Source organism: Dermacentor silvarum, chromosome 11 (genome assembly GCF_013339745.2).
Source record: "Dermacentor silvarum isolate Dsil-2018 chromosome 11, BIME_Dsil_1.4, whole genome shotgun sequence".
Classification (NCBI taxonomy): Eukaryota; Metazoa; Arthropoda; class Arachnida; order Ixodida; family Ixodidae; genus Dermacentor; species Dermacentor silvarum.
The window spans coordinates 111,745,206-111,772,685 of NC_051164.1; the positions used below are offsets into that span (position 1 = coordinate 111,745,206).

The following is a 27,480-nucleotide window of genomic DNA, read 5'->3' on the forward strand; positions in this document are numbered from 1 at the left end:
TCTTGGTAATCAAAATGTTTATGCCGCAGTTACATTCAATTTGGGTTATCAGTGCGACCTGTCATGGTGTATAGGTGCCCAAATATGCAGGCGCTCAGAAGAAGCGACCAGAGTTGGCAGGCGACTGACCGCCAATGAGAGGCATGTGTTATACAGGCAGTTATCAGATAAACCGTCTCGACAAAAGGCTCTTACAAGCAGGCACCTCATATGTTGATCATTTCAAGCACTGCAGATCGACAGGAAGCGCAGAGTTCGAAGTGGCGGCAGCTTGTACCTTTGACTCTGATCGGGGGTCCCATTCATGACAGAAGTTATTTCTATTTGTCCATCTTTCAGCAGGTGACAGCTTCCTGCCGACCAGTCCTGTAGCCAGCCTTGATCACTCAAACTAAGTATTCGAGCATGCACGTTTGAGATAGCAATTAAGACGGCAGCCCGCGGCTCTTACTGACCTGGAAGCGGCCCTTTGGAACCACAGGTGTACCGTTGTGAAACCAGCACACAGTCGGCTCCGGGTCCGCCAGGATCCGTGCCTCGAAGAGGAGACGCTCGCCATCGTCCTCCTGCCGTATTGTGGGCTTCTTGGCAAACGTAGGCGCGATGCCGTCGATTTGCCTGCGTCATCAAGTAAACCCTCACTGCAGCAACACTTCGGTTCACTTCCTGCGCGCAAAAATATGAGCGATACGCTCTCTCGAAGAACAGTTGACCAGATGAGGCGCACGACTAAGATCGAGGGGGAAAAAATTGAAAAAATTGAATAAAGGGTAAGCCAACAACTAGAAAATCAGCACTGTGAAACTTTTGGTGCTCAATTCAACCGCGAGTTGGCTGATAGCGATGGCGATTGTGCTGACCAGTATTCTGTAGTTGTCACATCACGCAAGTCCCGTGCGGACTCACAGCTCTACTTCAGTTTCCTTACACTTGAAGGCTGCAGAGCTAATAGGCTTATCCAAGGCTATTTATATTTTCCCAATCAAGAGTCGAGAACGAACTCGTAAGCTGACTGGTCACATTACCTGCATGATCACATGACGAATCTTTGGAGAGCAGGCTTTACCGCAAACATACTCATGATGAGGAAAAGCCCCTACTAGGCAACGAATATGACCCTTTTCGCGGCGATCCCGTGGGCGCTGCCATGTTTGATCACGTGGTGACGCGTCCATTGCTTGCCTCAACTGCCTCCGTTGCCTTCTTGTATACAATGGAAGTGTATGACGCCGGCGCGGCTTAGAAAACTTCTGTTTTCGGCGATATCGTAGACCGGGTGACTAGGTGGACGACACGAAGCTTTGATCACAGCTTCAGAGAACATGCAAAAGCGCTTTCGGAGCTGATTAAGCTATGTCCAAACGGCGCAAGCAGCGTAAATGGTGCTTGTTCTAAAAGCGGGGCTAATTAAGTATTCCAAGATATCCAAGCTTTCCTATTATGAATTCAGTCAGGATTAGTGTGTTTTGCTCTGTGTTCTTTATTCGGCAAATATTTTGAAGCAGTGGCTTGTCAGTTTCTGACTCAGTGAAGTTCCTCGGTGCGGCCACTACCTGATTATTTTCTGCCTAATCGCTCGCGGGTGTGCTCAGTTCCGATAGATTTGTTCTTGTTGGTCAGAAGGCTTGAAACGTAGCTGTTTTGTACATTGTAATAACTTGTAGCAAATATATATTACAACTAGTAACTCGATCACTCTTGTAGACCGTCACGAAACATCCAGCTTCGACCATTCGTGCGCCATAGGTGTAATCCGTCATTTATTGTGCGTATACAGTGCGCATGTATTCAAGTGTGCGCCCATTCACTTATTATTGATTCGTCGGCGATAGAGTGGGCGTAAGTTTTCCTGCCATTTGGGACAGATGTGTACAGATAACGTTCGCGAAACTTACTATGACAGGAAGCGGCGCTAACCCCTTTGCCATTGTTTAACGAGTGGTACTCACTCTTGCCGACGTTCTGGCGATGAAGCCGTTTCTTCGAAGGTTAGCCATACAAGGCTAGTCGATGAGCAAATTTCTGTATCCTCGAGGAAAGCCGTACATCACGAATTGCCGGTAACACGTTCGGAAAGTTGCAGCAGCGGTCCGCGAACTCGGCCACACAGATTCATTCTATTACTTAACATGCCAGTCACTATTTTTGCAGCCAATTACTGCACACGTCTTCAATCCACATTATTCAATCTAGCATGATTGGAGCACAGTGTGTTAGCGAAAACTCAGTTGCATTTCCGACAGCTGATCGCAGAGGAGCAAGGTAGAAGCGGTAATGGTTTCGTATTCGTGCGCGGTTGCTGAGGAGAGGCATGGCGCGCCGCAGTGAGCGCCATCTCGTTTCTCTAAAACAAACTGCTCCGCGAAAAGGGTCAATAGATTTTATAGCGACAAGAAATAACTGCAAACTCAAATAAATTTTCGGACCAAAGCACCGCGGCTCAACCACGATCAGCCCTTAAAGCTTTAACTTAAGAGAAAGCTTTAACTAGGGTGCTCCTATCTAAATACATGTAAAAGGAGAATTTGAATCACTGCACTAAATTTGATTAGGTTTGTTTCATTTAAAAGAAAAGCTTGAAATTCAATTCAATTCAATTTCAATTTATTTTGCGAAAGATGCATACAAAAATGGGTGACAAAAGCATCTGGGCCCTTAGCAATTTGCTAGTTCGGGCCCATGCAATAAGTACACAAAATTAAAGCACCCAGGCGCCAGTAACGAAACATGAATATAATGTTTGAACATTTAGACGCATAAAAGATGGATTACATGAAAATAACAATCAACAGAAATAATCATAATCATATAAGTGACCAATTAATAAAAAAATCAAACGGGGTCGGTGTTTTCCCCCTTTTTTTTTTCAACATCCGCAAAAGTACATACAATAGCAGGAGTAGAAAAATGCTAGCACATTGTATTTCAAGAACAACATAGCACACTATTTTCATAGCACTAGAATTCGGCAAGAAATTGAAAATTGTTTTTAGCAATAATGTCCTTTAGTGAGCGAGAAAAATTGGGGCTTCTTTTTATCTCTACTGGGAGAGCATTCCATATCTTTGTGCTAGTATAAGCTAACAGTCGCCTACTGTATAAAGTTGTTAACCGCTGGTATGTTGAAATTATGGTTATCTTGACTTCTTTGTGTCTTTGGGGGGGGGGGGGGGGGAGAGAGAATAAAGATGGTGGAGGGAAGTCGGTTATTACTCGACAGAATTGTATGCATAGCATGTGCTGTTTGATAGTCACGTGCAACGATAAAGGGCATAGTGACGGTTGGTTTTGAATTTTTGATTTAGGTCGCCCATTCTTTATTGAAAATTGGCAAAAATCGCAAATTTTCAGAAATCAATATTATCAAGTTTACAGCTCTGTAACTCAGCAATGAAAAAGGATATCACAATTCTGTGATTTGCATTTAATGGTACATCTAAAGCGGACAAATTTGATATGTTACACATGAATAGAAAAAAAATTAGTAATATGGAAATACAGCTTTTGCAGAACCCTTGTACACAACGTAACGAATTTATGTAAGATATAAATTGACATAGCGAATTTGTTCGCTTTGAATGATCTAATGGGTGCCGTTTACAGAACCGCGATATCTGCTCTTGATGCAGAGCTATTAAATTGTAAACTTCCCGCTTCTATTTTTTTTTCGATTTCTTTCGCATTTTCAAAAATTCTTTTTAAATCATTTAGACCCTAAATCGAAATTCCACTTCCAACAGTCACTAGATTTTAACTTTCTCTCCCAAATGCAACAAATTTCATTAAAATTGGTCCTAGGGGTTATCTCAGAAAAGGGTTTCTGCGTTTTACGTGTATTTGAATAGGCCGCGTCGGAGTTGTACCCGACCTAAAGCTGCCCCTTAAATATGAAAAGTTTCGTGAATCTACGCAGCGCGTTTTGAATGCAGCGCATACGAAATAGAAGTTCATAAGAGCGTGAGTTGGTAGTCATCGTATCGAACGAGATCATACAGCGAAGGCGCCGGTCAGCGATGGGCACATCTTACAAAGTAAGTGCTTTGAGAGCCTGGCACGTGGCCACTGTTATTTCGTTCTAAGGCACGTCATCATCTGCGCACGCGTAAACAGGAAATCAACGTTTGCAGGCCAGTCGCGTGGGAGCAAAATACTTGCGTCAGTGGCGCCCATGGATAAGCAAAGGAAGAGCGAAAAGTAATGCTTCCCGGCATCGTTTATTTGCTTGAATCTGGGCAACCTGCAGGGAAGACAGAAATGGTACCGAAACAGCCTTTTCCCTATGATTAGTTGCTTTCTCTTGTGCTATTTATTTCTTGCTCTCAACGTTGCCAGCTCGTCATTAATTTTTTTCCCCTATACGCGTGCAGCATGTTGCAAACATTGCAGAATGTGCACAGACGTAAATGAACAGAAGTGCCGAAGCCCTTCTGTTCGTTTACGTCTGTGGAAAGCGCGCCTGTAAATGGACCTGTAATAGCGCTTTTAGTTTTAAGGGCACTAAAAACAAAATAGCTTGACGCTTCTATAAATTATTGTTGTCGATTTCTGTTTTATCTCACTAAGACCGGAGGCGTTGCGAACGCTAGAGCTGACGTCAACTGTCTCGCAGATGTGGTCGCAGTTGAAGGTGCGCACTAAGGAGGAACCCACGACAGTTTATAATGCAGATTACGCGTTCGAAACTCTTTCCGTATTTCTTGACGCAAAATTACTGCTTAGAGTGCTATAAAAAAATTTGCAGTTTCGCCCGAAAGGCGAAGCATCGATTGCGATAGCAAATTAGTAGAGAGCTATACGAAGCAAGGATAGTAGTTTAATGGGCCGTATAAAGTTGTAAACATTCGCTTACTAACTAAATAGAAAAGCACGGTGTCAGGCGCACACAGGTAAACTTAAACAAATCTCGCTCGATGACCGCGGAAACTAGCTGTGAAAACGCCGGAGTGAGAAAGCGCGCAAGCAGCAGCGGGAAAATTGACCTTCGCGCTGTCTCTCGCCTCGCTTCAACGCTAACTAAACGTCAAAAGCACAGCGCATACGAAGCTACCGGCACTCGGTGCATGTACTTTGTCCCCATCGCAGATCGCTTTGAAGATGAGGCCCGCGCGGGCGCGCACTTCGCCCACATCGCAGATCGCTTTCAAGATACGGCGTCCGCGCGGCCGTGCTTTGAGCAGAAGTCGATGGAACAGAAAGCACCCCCCTCCTCCCTCTCCGTTACTAATAACGTTGTTTTCCGTCGCCTCGCCCCCGTGCCTCGCGGGCGAAAGAAGACCGCGCGCTTTCGGCCTGCCTTCCTCCCTCGCGTGCGCTACATTGAGCCGCGATTGCCAGCTTTCGTATGCTTTCACTCGCACACGGCGTACGGCGCGCGGCGACGATTTTATCGCAGTTGGACTTTATACGGAACCTCACGGCGACGGCGACGGAGTGTCTATATAATAGCTATCGCAATAAAATAATAGTCAAGCGTCTCTTTTAGGAGTACTTCTCAAGTGTGCACCAAAGCGGCCATGACGCCTCGGCGACGACAAGAAGCACAATCCGTCTTGGTTCATTTGGGTGCAATTTAAGAATGAAGAGTTATTCATTCAGTTAAATGCGCTATGTCTGAATTTACAATAAAAATCAAACGTTATGGTATACGCTCCGTGATCTCTTGTCCTGATATACCAGGAATTTCTTCCTGCTATACGCCCCCTCCCAGCCCAACACACACACACAAAATACCTAGGCTGACAGCTCATCGTACGCAGTTAAACTTTTTTGTAAATAATGAACGGTTAACCAGCCTCTTAGGCGCTGCCAAAATCTGTAACGTCCCCCCGAAGCTTGTGCGGGAATTTCAAGCTGGCGCGGCTCCAACAGCAATAACAAAGAAATAAGTCTAAACTCATCGTCGTGAAATCTGCGCAGAGATCGCGGTGCTGATGATCGGTGCGGCCCCTCAGCTAAGCGAAAAGCATGAGTCAAATTTAACGAGAACAGGTCTTGTGCATACAATGCAGTACAAGGACAGAGAAGCCTGTTTTGCTACTCCACCGCCGCGTCGCGAAAGTTGTGTGCAGGCTAACAGCTGGAATTGCGTATCCATTCATACCAAAGATAACGCACCCAAAAATGGCTTCGATGGCTTCACTACGCAGAGTTGTCCTAATCGAATGTAATGAAATCGCGACTGTAATGCAAAAATATAATAATAATAGATCAGAAAGAGAGAGAGAGAAAAAAAGTGACACAAGTCCATCGGAGATACCATAGCCCTTACGACGAACATGTGCCAGTATTCACGAAGAAGCTCTTCTGTCGTACGTGAACTGTGTGAGCTGGCCAGTGGCCTTCGCGAATGTGTATAAGTTCGCTGCTAAGACTGGCCAGGTGCCTGTTTTTACGAACTACTTTAGCATACTTACTATACTTTGTGAATACGGGCCGTGGACCGCATAAACATACAGATAGAAATAATTTCTCATTGGAATAATCTATCAAACATTATGGTGTGTTGTGACACCATTGATTCCTTTGCAAACCACATTCAATGTATTCTATTCTCATTTTAAAGTATATCATTGCTAATAATTACATGAATTTTGTGTTGTTCATGTAAGCAAAACCTGTTCATGTACCTAGTTCTGCATGGACCGTGATGAGCCTGCAGTACGTTCAAATTACAGTAATGTAGCATAAGGACTTGCAGGAATAGATTAAATAATCCGACCTTAAATTTTGTTATTACGCAGAATGCAGTTGCAATGATTTCAGACACGCGTGGTACACGTAAAGGGAGGTGTCACTTTGTCAGCGTGATTCTAGCTCTCGTGCAGTTGTGTACAACGGAATTTGTGGTAGCTCGCATGTACTGGTTAGCGCGACACCTTGAAATAATTTGTCTTTAAGCTTTCCGAACACACCTGGTAGGTATATCTGTTGCTTTGCAAATAGCGATTGAGCTGTTTGAAATGCTCCTGCAATACCATGGGGCGATGAAAAATTGTCCTTGTCTCCGACTTTTATTAGCACACCCTACATCCAATTGGCGCAAGTTGGAATACGCTAGCGCAACACAGGGGTAATTGGAGATCGCAGGGAGAGGCCTTCGTCCTGCAGTGGACATAAAATATAGGCTGATGATGATGATGCTGCTGCTGCTGCTGCTGCTGCTGATGATGATGATGATGACAGCCAATGCTCTTAACTAAGAAAGAATAGAGATTTGCTTAGCCAGCAGCACTTCAGTTTGCGTTTTATCGCGTGGGACTTAGTTCGCAAGAGCGCAGCTTTAACCTTGCAACTGGGGCCAGATTCGTGCAGGTGTTGGTACACAACAAGGTTGCTGGATAAGTCAGCTCCCATGCGCTAGCAACTCACAACGTCCTACGAGCCGACAGTGGGGGCACAGAGAAATCACGAACGTGCTTTTAGAGCGACACCCTTCGAGAACATAGCAGTTTCAGTTTATATTTGCAGTACTCAAAAAGGTAATGATTAGTTCATTCAATCATTGGTTGATAGTACTATACATCTCAACGCTGCCCCTAAACTATGTAGAAGGGTGACCGCAATCACGAGTCTCGAATTTATTTCCACAATCGGAAGTTCTTTGAAGTGAACCAAAATATCAACTCACGGACGACTCACTTTTCCGGGGACAATCGGTTAGTCGTTCTCTCATAGCTCAGTCACGGTGCGGCAGGCTAGCGGCGTGAAAAGACACCGGTGCACGTTTGTGGACGTTACCAAAGGGAAGGGAAGCGCTGGATAGTATCACGTGAGGAGACGTTGGGCTGCCTCGCTTGACAGCGCCATCAGCGAGGCTTTCGTCGACCACGTCACCGTAGTTTCGGTGAAAAGAAACTTTCATCGAACTGCTCAGCCAAAACTAAAGCATGGGATACGTGGTTAAAATACGCCACATCTGCTGATCCTGTCTTGTTGGGTAATGAAAAATAAATATCACTAAGTAAAATGCATTAGGAAAGGCGGCACAAAACAGTGACGTATAACGTGGATGATAACCGGCACGCCGGAGGGACAATGACTTTCTGGTGTAGTCCTCGAGAATGACATTGAACTTAGTTGCTGCCAGAACAGGCCAGAAAAAAAAAAACTGCTCAAAATATAAGATTTGAGGACATAAAGGTGCAATACAAGCACCGATTTCCAAACGCACCCACTCTTATTACAACAGTGATGCAACGTGAATAATAACCGGTACGCAGGAGGGAAAATGAGCTATCTGCTATCGGTCTATGAGAATTATTATTAAGTTCGGCTAGTTAGTTCCACAGGATGCTCAGAAAACAGCTCAAAATATGAAACTTGGGGACATAGGGACACAATACAAGCGCCGATTCTCAAATTTCGGTCGGCGCTCGTCCAAGTGAGTCAGTTGCTACCGCAAGCCATTGAACACTCTCTGCAGTGAGTATTTCTGTATCTGCTTCTGCAAGTGCTTTCGCCAGCGAACACGGTCACTGTGAAGTTTTTTTGCCGAGCACGAGGTCGTACACGGGTTCAATTCCTTTGCAGCGGCCGCATTGCGACGGAACTGGAAGGCAAGCGCTCGTGTACCAAGCATTGGGTGCACGATAAAGCAACAGAGTCAGAAAATAATACCCTTTAATCACATGCTGTGGCAATGTTCAGCATTGCACCACTCGCCTTTTAACAGGCAAGAAGACTGGGAAGAAGCCGTCAAGATCGACGACCTTCATATTCAGCTTCGGGTTGTCCAAAGGGCCTGCGAAAGGGCTGAAGATCACGGTCTTCCGCCCCCGGTGCAGGTGCGGCCCGCGACTACGACAAAGTAGTCCCTTAGGACAAAATAAAGTTTCTTGTCTGTCTGTCCGTCTGTCTGTCTCTTATGGCCAGGTTTGTTTCTATGGGATATAAAAGTGACCTTTTTCTCTTTCTAAGCCAAGGACACATCAACTACCCAGAACTATCTTTATATGAAGGCAACATCGACCGTGACACCGGCGCCCGATAAGCTCCTGCTTCAGGAGTTGTGCTTGGTGGCACTAGTCGGTTCATACCGTAACTCCGACCGGACTGGAGGCCAGCGCGAAGCTCGCGCTGGCCTCCAGTCCGGTCGTAAATTTCCGAGTAAATTTGCTCGTGTCCGAGCAAATTTTATGCAATGCTTTAGACATATATCCGGTGCGCTATAATTGCATGGAAGCCACTAAAATCACGCTGTTGGCCTATTTTTTCAATATTTTGTTGCAGAATTAGTCAAGTAAAATAAATCAGCATCCAATACATTATTAACCTTAGAAAAAAGAGAAAACACTCAAAGAGAAAGTTGCACTGCATGCTAGAAAACGTCCGAACCAGCGCTTCTTAAATCATTGCCAACTACACAATTATTTTTTACGAGCCACAAATAAAGCCCGGCAAATATTCAAAAAATACTCATGTTACTGTATGCTTGCGCATCGCATTCTCAAACGTGCCGCGCATGAATTAAACGTGCTTTTAACCTAGCGCGCTGCCGTCGAGATAATGAGAGGACAGCGACCCAGCCGCTGGCTGCAAAATTTCCGCTAGCGATCGGACTTGGCTAAGCTGCCGAAAGCAGCAAGCGTAGCAGTTCATGATAGCGATATGTAGGCTGAATAGATTGAAATCATCGCTGCCCTGTCATTTTCTCATCGGCAGCGCACAAGATCAATTGTGCTATGCGTTCCTGTACGGAACGTTTGAGAGCACTGCCACGGCGGCCCACAAGGAAAATGTCACGAGAGTCTTTTTCGTGTTTCGCTGTATCTATGACGTGCAATAACCTATTGCGTATAGTAGGAGTGAAGCCGAAAAAGAGAAGAAAGAAAGAAACAGACGCGATCGTTTCTTAAAACGCTGTACAACTTCCTCATTTCAAATACCGTTTTTTTTTTTAAACTTGATACATGCAATGTTGAACAATTACTTTTGACAAATGATGCAGTTAGAATATAAAAAATGGCGTGACTTGCTCTACAACGTCGCCACCAACATGCTCTAGGTCGCATCCTGGAATAGCGCCCCAGCCTACTTTAAAAACATTGGCTAAAGTTAGGTGGGACAACCTGTGTAGTCACTATGATTTAATTAAATCCCTCACCGATTCATGCAGCGACGTGCTGCTGGAGAAACACACCCTACACTACAGCTTCGAGTATATATAGACGCCGAAAGCAACTCCGTCCGCTCGGCGGAGTCGAGGCTATATAAGGCGAGACGCGTTTGTGAACATTATTGTAAGTAGGAGACTTGTGACGCGCTAATTGAAGCCTCACGACAGTGAAGATACCAGGGAACTTGCGATGGAGAGCGTGGTATTGCGCGCGCCTTGTCTTCATCGCTGCCGTTGCATTTTTCGTTACATCTCCCTAACTCTGGGAGATGTAACGATAACTTGTGACACATGAGAACAAGTGTGAGCCATTTGACTGTGAAAAAGAAACAGTACTCGTCACGATCCGCAGATAAAAACATGAACGCCTCTCCCCCTCACAAGAAAGAAAGAAAGAAAGAATAAATAAATAAATAAATAAATAAATAAATAAATAAATAAATAAATAAATAAATAAATAAAGGAAGAAAGAAAGGAAGAAAGAAAGAAAGAAAGGAAGGAAGAAAGAAAGGAAGGAAGAAAGAAAAAAAGCGAAAGAAAGAAAGAAAGCGAAAGAAAGAAAGAAAGAAAGAGAAAGAAAGAAACGTGTTTTTTTTTCCTTTCATTTCTTATTTATACTAGTAACTATACCGGGAAAAACGACAAATAAAATAAAACGACATGGTTTACATGACTGCGTGTTGCATAAAAAGCTCATGCTCGTTTCACGCTCTCACCTACACGGTGCCAAATTAACGACTTCTGACCAGAGCCTTTGAAACGGAGCGCTGTCAAATATAATTGCGACATTAGTTTAAATGAACGCTTTTTATTAGCGCGTGTTATACACTTTGCCGCTTGTAGCAGCGATGCACAGTTATCTGCGAATGCCTGGTTTTAGTGGGCGATCTTGCCCAGCCGGACATTTGGAGTAGAAACTTTATAGGTGATGCCCTCAAAAGCTTTGTAAAAGTGACATCAGGTGGTCCCAGCTGACTCCCCGAGTGCTCAAACAGGGTTTAGTAACCCTAACGATTCCAACAAAAATTACTAGAGGGAAGTTTGGAGCAGGTGTCTACGGGAGCTCCAAGCGTGGCGGTTCAGCCGGCGTGGAAATTATGGTTAGTACATGGATGTGCCTAAACATTGTCCTTATGGCTTCAAACGGCTTTCTGACATTGCAATTTTATCATTTCTAGACAAGATATGGCATTATAAATGCAACAATTTGCAGTGGTTATTCACGTGCGCGGAGTCTTATTGCATGTGCGTTTAGAAAAGCAGTATGGCTTCAAAATTTAGGCCAATAAAAGAAGATAAAGCGTAGTAAATAAAGCCACAAGAACGTATGAAGCCACAAGCATGAATGTCAAACAAATCTTTGTGCTAACTACTAGTACACTAACTATCACTACCATGGTGGCTGAACGATCGCAGCGCCAAGTAAATTTAGTAGGAAAATCTGTTTAAAACTAGGTCTACTATCGAGATTCTTTAAACCATGCTGAAGACACGTGTCGGCGTAGGTTTGAGTAACTGTGGAATTTTTCAAATTTTGTTAATAGGTGACCTGACGAGGCAAAAACACGAAAAAGAATTTCTTGCGCATGAAACGAAAGAAAAGTGCGCGCACCACGTCGAGCATCGTTGTTCTACTCAAGTTATCGTGTGTGAGAACATTCATGCGCTAAAAGCTATTGAACTGGAAAGTGGGCTGTATGGCCCGCATTTATACTTTAATTGAACAGTAAACTGGGCACGTTGGTATTAGTAATTAATTAAACAGATCAAAACTAAAAGAAAGCAAGACATAAGAAAGGAATAAGTATGGTGAAACCAAGCGCTGACTACATTAAGAACATTTACTTTCGTAAAGATATTTTTTTACAAGAAACAAGTGCAGTCACATTGCGTCAAACAAGCTATCGCTTTCATTTCAATGTATCACCCCATTTCCCTAGCGCCTGCTGGTTGCGTAGAGAGTGCCTGCAGCGGTCCGAATATCGCATTTCAATTACGTCCACTTAGTACAGCTACTGTACTAAGTGGACGTAAAACACCCGTGCTTCTAAATTGTCAATTCTAAGAGTGGCGACGCGAACCGAACGATGACGATGACGACTCTGACTGGCTTCAGTACGCAGACTCTTCTTTTTTTTTTTCAAGGCTACGCGCGAGTGCTGCGCATGCAGTGGTGAAGTAGCCATGATGTGACGACGGGACGTGGCGACGGTGTGAAAAAGCGTCCAAGCCAAAACACACATTGTTATCATCTGCGATAATTGAGCTTGCAGGTTTTCATACGTTACTGTACTCTGTTTCAAAATAATGTGTCACCAAGTAAGTCCAGTCAGTCGGTGGTTGCAATACATACAGTACCTTTGTTCAACGCTGAATAAAACACAGAAGGCCTGGAAATTTTGGGAAAGCGCACGTGCTAACTTCCACATGAATTATCTTAAAATAACAAGGAAAAGCGTAAGTCTTCGTGCTAACTTTCCTTCATTTTAAGAACGGCAACGCAACACAAACAATGACGAAGAAAAAACGCCAGCCGGACGGACACGGACTCTCAACTGTGATACAATACACTGAAGCCTCATGTAGAATCACTCTGTGCATTTGCACAGAAAGAAACGAAAAAAAAGCAACATTGACAAAAAAAAATGTGATAACAACCTTAAGTGTCTACTCGCCAGATGCAACACGGTAGTGCAAGTTACAATTTAATATTGAGCTCTCGCACCACAAAACAAAATAATAATAATAACAATAATAATTAAAATAAATTGTGGGGTTTTACGGGCCAAAACCACGATCTGATTATGAGGCACGCCGTAGTGAGGGACACCGGAATATTTTTACCATATGGGGTTCTTTAATGTGAACCTAAATCTAAGTACAAGGGTGTTTTCGAATTTCGCCCCCACGAATATGACAACCACGAATATGACAACAAACAAACAAAAATAAATAGGCAGTTTTCTTTGTTTCTATCGCTTGCTTTTTTTTTCTAGTTTTCTCTTTCACTTACGAGATTAAATGACGTACAGTCGGGGACAAAATATTGCGGAATCTCCGAGCGCGTGCCAAAGTACGTTCTTGCGCCTCCTGACGAAGCAAGCGTCTCGAGTCGAGACATGGCATTGCGCATGCGCGTCCTTTCGTGCTCGTCTGCCAGCCAATACCGCAACATTTCTGGTCAGCCTGCTGTCGAAAGCGCGACGAGTGCAGAAGATTGAGGGCTGTCATAAGCTTCGGTTGATACTTTATGCAGTCACCTTCTCATTTATTGAAACCCCCAATTTCCCGATCGATATAAAGGGGTTCGGAAATTCTGCAATTTCCTTAATTCCCTTCGATTTTGATTTTGGCTTCTTTGCTAAACAGAACTGCCTAACAGGCAAAGCACGCTTTACAGGGTGACTGAGTAAATGCGGAGGACGGGCTCGCTTTTCAAGTCACTTGGCGAACGGAACGAAAGATTAAAACGCTCAAACTGTACCACGACAACAAAAACAATCTCAGCTTTCTTGGATCTCTTTCTTACCGCAGTGATGCATTTGCGAAGCTGTTCTGAAAAGACACTGCGACATGACGCTGGATGGAAGGAAAGAAGTACGGTCTGCTTCGCGAAGCAAACCTAAAGCACTTTTATTTACCCACTGATGTTAACGATTCCATTGGTTATTCCACACTTTGCGCACCATGTTCAATGACTTTCGCTGCATTCCGCTGTCTTACATTAGATCATAGATTTTGCAGACTTAATTATATTGATGTTTTGTTTCGAACTTGTGGCATCCCGGTTTTGCTCTTCGATAGTGCTCATAACAATACGTATTTATTTCACTTCGTTAACCTAATGAATATATTGTCTTTTATATTTACGTGCCTACCACCTACCATATTTGGGTTCTACTGTTCGTCTACTTCTCGCCATTCGCGCTCCTTTATTTTTTAAATGCGTAAATGATGATTTTTATTAATGTTATTTTTTTCAGTGGTGCGAAAGATGAATATCAGATTATAACTTGCACTACCATGTTGCATCTGGCGGATAGACACTTCAGGTTGTTGTCACTTTTTTGTGTTGTCATTGTTGCTTCTTTTCGTTTCTTTCTGTGCACATGACCATTCGGATTCTACATGAGCATTTAGTGTATTATACCACAATTGAGAGTATTTATTTCACTTCGTAAACTTAAGGAATTTAATGTTTTTTATATTTACGTGCCTATCACCTTCCGTATTTGGGTTCTACCTTTTGTCTACTACTCGCCATTCTCGCTCCTTTATTTTAGGTGCGAAGCACCTTATGCGCTCGGGCTGTCGGCGTCTCCTGTCGTCGTCGTCGTCGTCGTCGTCACGGTAAGCAAGCGGCACGCGCTCTGCACGAGCGCGTGCCGAGCGCTCCCGTGTTCGTCGTCGTCTTCCACAGCTGGCTGCGTTGCCGCTCATCATTGCAGCGTAGAATTTCACTTCTCTTCTGTCGTCGTAATGGGGAGGCCGCGTTTACGGGGTTATGAGCCATTGCTTAAGGCCGTATGAGCCCATTAACGGTGCTTCACTGCATGTTTCGCACCTCTCCAGGTTTTACGTTAGTGTAGCTGCATTTCGCTCAATGGGTCCTTTGACACTTACACATAAAATTTAATTCACCGATCAAACCGAGCCTACGACTTAACTCGTGCTAATTGTAATAACTAATAAAAACTAAAACAGTAAGAAAGGCGTCCATAATGGGCAAATTTTATTTTATTGCGATAGCAATTATATGGACACTTCAAAGCAGATTTCTGCCGTCGGCGTCGCCGTCGTCGTTGCCGTTGCCGTGAGGTTCCGTATGACGTCAATGGAGATGAAATCGTCGCCGCGCTCCGATCGCTGTATGTGCGAGTGAAAGGGCGCGAGGGACGCGCTCTTTCACGGGGAGTGAACCCACGGCGGAAAACAAACGTGCGTTCTGCGCCGTGCTTCCTTAAGGGCAGCAGAAGTAGGCCTCTCTTTCCTCCTCTACAATCACCATATATGTAGAACAAACGCGCCTTCTTCCGACGCGCGAAAGGCCTCGAGGGGGGGGGGGGGGGGGGGCAGGAGGAGGGAAGGGAGGCGACGTTTAGCTGCGGAACCAAGTACCTATTTATATCAGAGGCTCCGGCAACAGTCACCAACGCCGCACGCATTTTGTGCGAACGCGGGCAAAACGCCGACGGCGTCGACAATAGTTCTGCGTGTTGCCGGTGCTGCTGCATGTCCAAATTTATACAGCTGATAAAGCTACTATCATTACTCCATAAAGCCCTATACAAATTTGCTATCGCAATTGATGCTTCACCTTTAAGGTGAAACGCGACAACTTTTTTAATGTGTAAGCATGTCTATGGTTACCCAAGGAGAAAACTGTCCACGCGTCCATCCTTTGCGTAAGACGATCGCTTTCAATATAAAGCCAGCAGCAATGGAAGCTGTGGAAAAAGACAACGACGAACCCGCGAGCAGTGGCACGAGCGCCAAGGGCAGTATGGGAACGCAGGCATGATCAACGGCATCGGAGCCAGCTGTGGCAGACGACGACGACGAACGCGCGAACAGTGGCCCGAGCGCGTCTCTGTGACCACGTGACGTGTGAAATCAGGCACGCATTAGGCACACCTTTAGTAAGCCAGAACTGTGGAGCAGTCACGGCTTCGAATCGGAACGTCATCAGCGCACCTGGCGCCGCCACCTGCAGTAGTTTGCTTGCCTCATCAGTTCACGTTGCGCCGCCTTCCACGGCAGTTCGTGTCGTCGCAGCGCTCTCGCATTTACCGTAATGGCTCCAAGACGACCGCCGCCGCTCAGCAGTGCTAGAATTACCAGCAGTGTTGAGTGTTCACACTCAACACCACATAGTGACTACGAAATGCTTACGGATCATTCAGATAACTCGCTGAGGAGATTTACGTAAATTTTGTTTTCTCGTTTCGCCCGCAGAACAGTTAACATGTACAACGTAACGTGAGGCAGTTGCGAATCCCATGACCATGCCCACTACTTCTTTTTATTTATTTTCTACAGTTTTAGTTTCTTAGCACAATATTTTTTTTCCTCGTGACAACGTCAAAAAGCCTGATACGCCATAAGAATGGACTTATGAACTCAACTTGCAAGCCGCAATGTGGATTAAAGGCGCAAGCTAACGACAGCACGTAACAAAAGAATGCTGTTATCCGCATTTTAATTTTGGCAACAACAAAAAAAGAATTTGATTACTGCTGCTTTGTTAGAGCTGTAATTTTCCTACAACACTGCATTTTTTTTTTGCCCACATCGTGAAATATAACAGTTCACGCGGACCACACGAACAACTGGTGTTCAAGACCAGAGAGCTCATTCCTAACTTGACCTTGAAATGACATCACATCACGTTTTAATTGTCACTGCGGTATTATGGATAAAAAACACACCAATAAGGCTTCTTGGACAGCTCTTGAAGATGGCCCACGAGAATCGATACGATTGTCACGCTCAGATGCAGCTAGAATAATTCGCGTGCTGGCACGAGACCACGCTTTCTATGTGGCACACGTTAAGTTTTCAAAACAACCAACTGCACCACCTGGACCCTGCTCTCCATCTTTGCATCCCACCAGGACACCGCCGACGCGATGCTACCCTGCTCTGTCGTCTATGGCCAGGAGTAGACTACAAAATAATTTGCATTCCGCATTGTAATGGCTGACAACACTGCCTGTGATGACTGTGGTCTCGAGGAGACAGTTGAACACATCTTATTTGTCTTTTCTCGATACAATGCGTAGAGACAAATGCTCGTGACTGCGTTAGCTCGTGTCGACGACAGACCGTTGTCAGAAGAAACAATTTTAGCATACCGACCTTGCAAGCTATCGCAGCAGAGGTAGGGCTACGAATGCAATGGTGCAGTTCTTACAGACAAGAAACCTGCACGAGCGACTCTAGCATTGACAGGTGTTAAATGTGGTACTGTACTGTGAACAGCAGTGATTGTGTTCACGCGATCTGTTTCTCTCTCTCTCTCTCTCTCTCTCTTTCCTTCTTATCTTTCTACGTCCGCCTTCCACATGCCCCAGTGTAGGGTATCAAACCGGATTTTTCTTCTGGTTATCTTTACTGTCTTTCCTTTTTTTTCATTTTTTCTCTCTCTGTCTCTTGGCATATTGAATAGTCTGGTTCATCTAGTAAAAATGACAAAGCACCACCGAATAAGTACAGGCACACAGCTGCATGGAAGTGGACTGATTTCGCAGCCTGTCCATAGCTTTAAAAAATAGATTGGACAACGGGCGTAGCAGTGTTAGTTCGCAGGATAACGCTTGATATAAAGATTTCGCTTTGTCTTCTCGCACTGACTTTGATCATAAAACGTTTTCACATTACTGAAACATGAAACACGAAACACCTCCGTCCATGAAGTCCACCTGAGTACCCGTTATACACGCTGCTTTCTCTATTTGCTGACATGTAGTGAAACCAGTCAACGTTCATGCAGCAGCTCGCTCACGCTCATACGACGGTGCTTTTACCTTTTTTTACTTGAAGGACCAGGCAAGTACGATGCCAATAAAATGTTATATTGATTGACGTGAACCGATAAATGAGACGTTGTAGTGACATTTAAGCGCGAAGTGGCGGTAAGAGAAATTAGTTCTGCGGGAACCCGCAAGGTAGATGAAGATTCACGGAAGAGAAATATAATCCGCCCGACAGCAGCACAAAGCTGCACAGACAGGAGACCCGTACGAGTTTCTCGGAAATAAAGCTTCGCATTTGATTTAAAATTCGTCCTAGTCCGAGAATAAAAGTTGAGCGTCGGTTCTGGCTTTGATTCCCGGACCGTGACAAATTCTTTAAAAAAAATAATCCATTAATGTTGCGGTAAGCGCGAAAATTTTTCTTAGCTTGGTAAAATAAAAAAAAAGTAAGGAAACTAAGGTCAATGTCGAAGGTTTCCTTTGGTTTCTGAAACTTTAGGTTTATTTCTTTCATTAGAAACAGACAGAAGAAAGGGGAAAGGCAGGGAGGTTAACCAGATGGGAAGATCCGGTTTGCTACCCTACGCTGGGGAGAGAGGGGAGGGGGAGGTAAAGTGACAGGAAAGTAGAGATAAAGAAAGGAGCACAGACACACAATGAGTAGTGGGCCCGTCGTGGTGGCGCAGTAGGTATCGTGTCGTGCTGCTGAGCGCGATGTCACGGGTGCGACCCTGGCCGGGGCGGTCGCATTCCAATGTTGGCGGGATGCAGAAACACTCGTGTACCGCGTTCTAGGTGCACGTTAAAGAACACCAGGCCGTAAAAATTATTCCGAAGCCACTGATTACGGTGTTTATCATAATATAATGTGTACTTCCAGGACGTTGAACCCTACAATTTAATTAAACGAGTACTTATAGTAGTACTAGTGGGGCACTCCCGGCGCCACCTAAGAAACTCTACAGCCAGTAGTCAAATGTAATACGAACAGCGCTGACTATATATAACGCGGCGTCGGTCCAACGTAACCGCATCTCAACCGCGATGTATCTATGGGACGACACGAGCAGACTGAAAGCCAGTGACTGAGCGACAGGAGGGCTTCTACGCCAGCAACGGAGGAGGTGCGGGGAGACCCCAGTCCAAGTAGGTAAGGCGGGCGTCTGCCGCGCAGGCTAAGTATAGAACGATGCGCGCACGTCGTAAATGAATGCGGTGTTGACGAACCTGCAAAGCTCCCTCTGGAAACCTCCCGCAGCGCCCAGACCGCCTTTTCGTTCACATCTCAGGTCTGCTGGCGGCAGCCGTAAAACGTAAAGCTTTCAAGTTTTTTTTTTTTTTTTTTTTTGGCGTGTAACGTACTAGCAAGCGTCGAAATAAAAACTTCCTTCGCTGCCCGTGCAAATAGTGTGGCAGGACGTCGTTTACTTGGTGTTCCACATTTACGAGAAGCCATCAGAAGGAAGCTCCCGCAGTGCACACACAGCTTCTTTGTGCAACCCCCCCCCCCCCTTTTCTTCTTTCTTTCTTTCTTTCTTTCTTTCTTTCTTTCTTTCTTTCTTTCTTTCTTTCTTTCTTTCTTTCTTTCTTTCTTGTTGTTCGTCTTTCCACGTCGCCAGTGCAGAGCACAGAACAGGGCGCACTCAAGCCAGTCTCTCTAGATATCGCTGAATAAATACAATTATCTATATATATATATACATTAACGATAGCCCGAAGAAAGATATTTCAAAAACCTCAGTGCACGTAACTGCCCCCCCCCCCCTCCCCCCGAAAGAAAAAAAAAATTAAATTATAGGGTTTTACGTGCCAAAACCAGTTCTGATTATGAGGCACGCCGTAGTGGGGGACTCCGGAAATTTGGACCACCTGGGGTTCTTTAACGTGCACCTAAATCTAAGTACACGGGTGTTTTCGCATTTCGCCCCCATCGAAATGCGGCCGCCGTGGCCGGGATTCGATCCCGCGACCTCGTGCTCTCCCCCCGAAAGAGCTTGAAATGATTTAGGTTAACTGGAATTCATGTTCTATTGACGTCAAAAGAAGAACATGATGAAATGCGAGTTACGCAAGGATGCTACGTTTCATATGTAACTGCAGCATCCTCTCTGGACTCTGTTTTATGAATTTGTGCCGACGTTTCTTTATTGACGAGTCGCATTAAGGCTGAAGAAAGTGCGAGAACTGCCTTTTAAACGATTCGGGCAGGACATGCGGCGCGCGGAACAGGTTAACTGCAGTCTATTACATCAAATATTAACTTTACATAGACTATTCAATACTTGTTTATGACAAGTAACACCCCGCCTTTTGCTGTTCATTGAAATGCGCCGCTAAAGTTACAACTGGCGCACAAAGAGAAAAAAAAAAGGAAAAGAAAACACGAGGAGCCCTGTGTACTCAGCGTGCCCTTTGACAATCTGGTAATGCCTTCCAGCCTATATTCACAAAAAATAGCCCCAACGTCTGCTCTGTTAGTTATCTATCCTCGTGCCCGTGTCGAATTCGTTTGTATTCAACTGTTTTCAATCTGAGCGAAAAAATAGATAGCGATAACGACCATCGCGGCAAACGTTCCATCACGTGAAACTATCGCCTGATACACAAGAGGCCTTGAACGATGCTGCCATATGCTGTGGGCGTTACTGTCTAAGGAACCGGCAGCTGCTGCCGACTACGGTCCAGACGGGTTGCGTGCGCTATTTTCAGATGCTCGGACGCAACGCTGTTGCCTAAAATTGTCTCAGCTGCTCCAAGTTTCCAGACGGAGTCTTGCTTTCCATTCGACCGTGCGTATGCGGTCGAGAAATCACGCTGACGTTAGGAACTAAAGAAGAAAGAAGGAAGTGTGGGTTAACGTCATTTACAAAGAAGGAAACGTTTACAAGAGCCCATTCCTCTCTCGATACAGGGATGTGGTGGGTGAAGTGAAAAACCTTCTCCGCCGGTGGTTTCGGAACACCATTCTGATTATTCTATTCGAGATACCAAAATGTTCTATTTGTTACTGTAATTAGCAGCCTATTAAAATGAAACAACGTGCGCACTGGAAAAGACCATGACGAAACATTGAAAAGAAAGCTTTTGCTCATTGGGCCCACGTTGTCAAATTTTTTGTAGAATAAAATCTTTAGCCGCACTCGTTCTGTCAAAGAGGCAAGCAAACGAAGCCACCCCATGGTCTTCAATTATAAAGAATGTGCTCTTGATTAAAGGACGATTTGTTTTATTGTGAATTCCTACAACGCAGGCAGTTTACAAATAAAAGACTACTGCACGTAGGTAGTAGAATATGAGATCAATTCGGTTAGTGCATGTGCATTCACGTGTTTTAGAGATAATTTTAAAGCAAAATGCCCATACCATGCTGCGATTGTCTAAATAAGTCAAAGTGAACTTGATGACCCAGGATTACGTGAGCAATCAAACACTTCCGGTCACAGTTATTTTACGACGGAACGTTGACTAAACGAAACCGACCCCGGTGAATTCTCTTAGAAGTGTTTTAATTGCCAGCTTTAGGCAGCTGACTGAATAATCGCAAAGTTGCTGCAGCGGTGGCTAGGCTAGCCCGCATACGGCCGGCGACCGAGCAGCGCGGCGCGCTTCATAAGAACGGTCGAGGAAGGAACCAGAACACTGACCAAATTTATTGCACGACTACGGTGTCTCAGGGCCGAGATCAACAAGAGAAATCGAACACCTGGAATCATATGTCATTGGCCTGATATCACGGCACTGCAGCAGCTCGGTCTTGTCGCCACCTCTTGACAGTGAAATTAGCAGTGTAAGGGAGGCATGCTTCAGTTTGAGGACTCGTTAGCACGTCCGAAATTACTGACCGAAGAACTGAAGTCGGTCTAGTCGGTGTATGTTCATTAATAACTGCGGCGCGACAGGAGGACAATGGACAGAGGCGAAGTGAAGACACAGAGCGATGACTCTTAACTGAACTTTATTTGAAGGGAGAAAAAAAGAAAAGACAAAATATGTGCATGCTTATATTTTGTCTTTGTTTGCAGTTTGCGCCTGTCGTGCACAGCTGTGTTTCCTCTGTGGATTATTCTTTTCATGAGTGCAAGTCACCTATATGACGTGAGGGCAAATCCCGGACGTGTAAGCAGACAGGACGTATTGTGAGCTGTAATGTCGGAGTCTGTTCTTTTTCTTGGTGTACTCTAAACATTGTTGTACTAGTAAAAGCTGTCTTCATTAACATCAATAAGACAGTTATGGTCACTGACTGCGTGTATTTCTACCTTAATGGTGACCTTAAAGGCCGAGCGGCACCGACGGAGTGCTTTCGTTCCTTTTTTTTTTTTTTTCGTGTTCCGTATCTTGAGTACTTAGAGATCATGGATTAAGATTTGGTGCCTGGTAAAGCTTTCTTCGGGGCGCAAGTTGGAATCAGCTAGCGCAAGACAGGGGTAATAGGAGATCATAGGGAGAGGCCTTCGTCCTGCAGTGGACATAAATATAGGCTGATCATAATGATGAAAGCTTTCTTTATGCCCTAAAAATTCTGGTTGACGCAATCGGGCTGGTATCACGCCTATAGAGAGAGCATGACACAGGAAAGAAGTAAATAATGCTAGTTAGTATAATACATACAGACGTTGATATTACGCCAGTCATAAACAATCCTCCTGGTTTGTATTTCCGCTAAAAAATTTTAGAAATTCATCCACGACTGCGGATGAATTCTTAGAGAAAAATTCCAATCCCAATTGAAAACGGCTGCCTAATGATCTCCCATCGGGGGTTCTGTTCTAAAAATAACCCAGTATCGCGTCTCCGGCGTGCTAGTGAATTAATGACAGCTAGGTAGTGTGATACCTTCAGATTCTGTTAATATACCAGGCAGAGGTGTTTCTCGTGGTTCATATTTCCGCCAACCTCTAGGAATTTATTCGCGATCGCGACGCACTCTGCGGTAGAAGAGGTTTGCCCAGTGATGCCCTGTCGTCAAAACGGAGCCTCGCGTCTCCCGTATAACATTATTTATGGACTGAGCTCCTGCGCTAAATCCCGTCAGAGCCACATTTTTCTTCTCTCTCCTTATCTGCTATTCCCCTTTCCCCTCCTCAAGTGTAGGGTAGCCAACCAAGCACGTCCTTGGTTAACCTCCCTACCATTCCCTCTTCGTTTCTTTCTCTCTCTCTCTTCCCACACGTTGCCTAAGCAGCTGCATTCCTTACTAATAAGTCTGAGAGCTCGGCGTCTAGCGGCATTTGTTATCACGCGCTGATTGCAGTGTCGAGCAGCAGCCCATTCCTTTAGCTTCGTGCTTGTTGTTTGTCGGACGAGCGGGACGGCGTCGAGCCTCCGGGAATGCCAGGCCTCTCTCTGTCTACGTTTAAATATATACGCTTTGGTAAATCCAGAAGCAGAGCACGCGTGGGTCACGACTAACCGGTCTACGGGCACCAGTGGGACGCCTTGTGCGAGGTTGAATTATTTTCTCGCGACGTCAGTGGGAGCGGACATGTCGCAATAGCTCTGCGTACGCTCGTCTGGGCCAAAACGGTAGCTGGCTCTGAGAAACTGAGAAGGAGAGCGAGAGAGAGTCACATACACAACTATCTTTGCCTGAGATCCTTACACGTACTTCTCACCTCAGGCACGCTGGAAATAGCCTAACGCGACAGAACGCTGGTTTAGGCCGCCACACGTACATCAAGTCGTCGTAAAGGCAAGGTCGCCAAGGAACAACCTGACATCGTGTTGAAAAGCCGAGTTGCTAAGATGCCGCTTCGGGAAAGACGGTTAGATAAATGCGATGAGAAAACATAGTAGGCGAGTTTGGATTGGCATTCTGTCTCAAAGCAGCTTGGGCGCTCAGAGAGCTAGCCGTCCTGGCCAGAACTCACGCCATTAGTCTACTAGTTTAACATTGGTAAATGGATCAGGATGTTCGGTGTTGGATAGTAAGGCAGTCTGAACTAGTCAAAAGTTGCATAAGAGGTCGTATGTGAGAGAGAAGTACTAATGTGGCGGCTTTTGTGTATTCACAGGCCATGGTGTTGTGTTTCTGACGGCGTGCGTTTTGACGGAGTGTGCCTGTGGTGACGCCTTGTTTGTGATTACGAGTAAGTCTGCAGCTGTTAGAGAAATAAATATAGAGTTTTGAAGATAGTATAATGGAACTACTTTTAAGTTAATTCAGCGCTGCTCTCAAAAACCCCTCTAACATCAGGCTTGTGTTGGCTTTTTTACAAGACTTGACTGCTTAACAGGCAAAGCACGCTTTACAGGAAGTAGCTCTCGTCTTGACATTCTTGCCATGATTTCCATAGGCGGGAACACACACACACACAAAAGGGTAGAACTCTTGACAATTAGATGATGTCGCTGAAGGCACTAAAAGACTTAACACCGCAGTGTCATAGCAATAAACAATGCTGACGGACAACTTGACTTTAGAAGTTGGTTCATTCCACTGTTGCTTTTTTTTTTTTTTCGTATACGAATGGATTGATCAACTACGGGCTCTCCAGAAGGCCCACGATGCGGCGGTGAGTATTGACCTTTCCGTCCCAACTTGGGAGCGGCCCGTAGTCATGCCCCCATAAAAACTGGGTGAAGATTCTTCTGGACCTCAATAAATTTTACTACCTACCTACCTATTGTGAACATTTAGTTGCCTTTATCGCTTTTTGACCCTGTTGTGATTACAACCTAAATTATTACGTCCTTTGCTCCCTATTATGTAATACCCTACAAAAGCCCTTTAACGGTTAAGTAAAAAAAATTAAAAGGGTGATAATCTGTGTTTATGTGTGACCGTGCGGTTTCCCTTCAAACTGGCACGTCGACGTTTGACATAATTTCCCTTGGCAAAATTCAAGATACCTTCAGTTAGTAGCTTGCAAAATGTCATAATGTTAAATAGGGCCATGGGCTCGACCATGACAAACAAGAAGTGCTAAGTTTCATTTCAATACCATATGCCAAAAGCAGACGCCACGCGGACATGAAAGCAAAAATAAAGGCAACGCGATCGCCGTCTTTTAACGACGAGAACATTAAAAGAAGGCACTAATATTATCTCTTGCCTTGTCGTCCGTATGCCATCCGTGCTGTTAAAACGAACAAAGAAAAGAAAAAGCAGGTGCGTACGAGACGGCATGGCATAAAAGCCTCATGTGTTTTAACGATACGCATTTCCTTAAGCTATAGTGAACGAGGTGGCCTTGCAAGCTCATTATTTTCCTATCACGCCGACATTTCAGGACACTTTTTGATAAGGGGCTTAACTTTGTCGTAACCGTACTTGTCTACTTCACTTAAAGGTGAGCACAGATATAACCTCGAATAGAAAATGAGGCCGAAGCTAAAACCAAGACGACGATAAGCAATGTAGAAAAACATGGAAAAGCGAGAGTTCACAAGCATTGTATTCTCCTAGTGAAAATCACAAGCTGTCATCAAATAATAGACGCAGCATAACGCGCCAACCAATATTGCAAGTGAAACGTCTGGACAGAACAAGTAGAGGGCGCCCACAATCATCCGAATAAAAAACACGAAATAATGCCGGCGACCCACCACATTCCCAAAACGTAAAATGCAACCTCATTCTATAATTAAATGTAGAGCTAGAATGGGCTCAATAATACTGAATAAATCACACGTCAATGTCCGGGGAGTATTTGTCAGACGTCACCTTGAGCCGCTTCCTCAAGGAAGTAGGCGGACATTCACGGGGCATCAGATACAACTAAAATAATGTCTGGGAGAGAGAGAGAGAGAGAGAGAGAGAGAGAAACAAGAAAACGACAGAAAAAAAAAGACACCGCGAAAAGTGTGCCTTTGAAAAGGCGCACTGAGCCACATTGAACGGTGACGTTGCCAACAACCATCGCTGACGTCGTAGGCGGGAGACGATGGAGCGTTGCGAGGTCAGAAATAAGAGCAGAGGCCAGGGCAAACATGCGGCGACGCTATTTATAGGAGCGCCGCCTGGCAAACAACGAACAAAAGTGGAAACTGGCAGCTCCCCTTCTCGTCCAAGTTCCTCTGCCCTTTCCACATAATTGAACGCCTTGTCATTGACCTATGGCGAACTCGTGATGTCCCCGATTCCTCTCTATCTGCCAATTTTGAACATTTTATCAGATGTTATTTGATGTCAACACTGAAACTCGAGGTCGTCACCACTAGCCACTGCCACAAGTGACACAATGGCAGCAACTGTGTCGCCGAACGGGCGCATCATGCTTCCGTTCGAATGTAAAGGCTGAAATTGTAAGGACGTAAGGAGTGTAAGAAACAAGGACTGGAGTTCCGCGCTCTTGGACAAACAGTATGTTTGCCCTGTAACAGTTTGTACGCCTGTGCTCTTTTGGTCGATGCTCAGCTAACCTGAACCGAATCACGTTGATCGCAATGTCATTTACTGGGTTTTCTTTGTGTCACCATATCAACGTCTAACTTAATCAGCATCGCCCCTATCGACGCCGGATCAGCATAGACACGGGGCATAGCTACCAGCCACAGTGAGTTTTCTTCCCCTTTCCCCCTCCCCAAGTGTAGGGTAGCCAACCGGGCACGTCCTTGGTTAACCTCCCTACCTTTCCCTCTTCGTATCTCTCTCTCTCTAGTGCCACCCTCCATGTATATGAATCACAGGGGCACGCCACAACTCCAAGCAAAATGCCATGTTTAATTCTATTGAATCAATTATGTTTATGAAGCATTTAATATTTATTCCCGATAAACGTATTTTCTAAAATGAGACTCAGAATAAGAAGCACTTCATTCATTCATTCATTCATTCATTCATTCATTCATGCGTAATAAACATAGTAACAAAATGTGCAGGAGGAGGCTCCAAAGTTCTGGACTGTAAGGGGGCCTCCTGTTAATGCCACTTTTGAGAAACTTAAGTCATCGCGGCGTTGGCGGAAGGATAAATGAAGTTCTAAAGATCGGTGATGTGATTCTGTCGTTATCTAAAAATATTCTTGTAGAAGTCATTGCTAACGCTTACGCCCGCAAGTTCTCAAGTGAAGAGGTGTCAGTAATGTAATCATGAGAGGCTTAATCATGCGCTATGCTAGGCCAACATACAGCGCCCTGCGATCATTTAAACCTTTCATATGAATATTTAATCAAGGCATTTTTTATTTAAATGACAATACAAAATAATACTTTTTTTTTCAGTTTTGAGCAAAGTACAGAAATGGAACAGATCCGAACAAAAAGAAAAAAAAAAGCAGTTACCCTGACCATCGTTCGCGTTTCCTTGACAAAACTTATCTCTTTCATTGTCTCCCTCCCTCCTTCCCTCCCTTCCTCTCTCTCTCTCTTTGACTGAAGTAAACAGCGGACACAGAGCATGCATAATCCACAGATTGAAAAAAAAAATGTACGTGTAGTCAGTTAAACTGAAAAAAGACTGCAATATTATTCACCATTTAGCTATAAGCAGAAATAAAAAATAAAGTTTACAATGTCGCTAAACAATGTGGCATATTGTTTATGAATATGCAGAAATATTTCTCCTCTGTAATAATTACGGCTTTCTGCCGTAAATATTACAGAGGAGAAAATGAGTCGAGACTGAACGGTTTGTTGCCCTACGGTCACTGAAATTTAACCTCAGTAGCGCAACCGCTGGCGTAACAGGGAAGCCGTCACCGAGGCCCTCTTCGGTAACGGCGCAGTGACCTCAAACGCCAGAAGAAAAATAGGAAAAGAGGGAGGATGCGGGGGGGGGGGGGGGGGGCGACCTCGGAAAGGAACCCCTGAACCGCGTCCGCTATAACCGACTGGTTGGCCTTTCGACGCCCCCGAATGTAGGCCGCGGTGGCGGGACCAAGCCGAAGGGGACAAGGCGCAGTAATATTAGCTCCTATGACTCACGCAAACAAGAAGTCAACGCTGCAG

At 44.8% G+C, this 27,480-nt stretch overlaps 1 protein-coding gene across 1 annotated transcript in view; it reads right to left on the reverse strand.

Annotated features, from left to right (window-relative positions):
- The window catches only part of LOC119434029 (twitchin-like), a 225,374-nt gene that overhangs the window by 153,887 nt on the left and 44,007 nt on the right, over positions 1 to 27,480 (reverse strand). Inside the window, 1 exon segment of the mRNA XM_049659376.1 lies at positions 456 to 618. Coding sequence (XP_049515333.1) covers positions 456 to 618 — 163 coding nt within the window.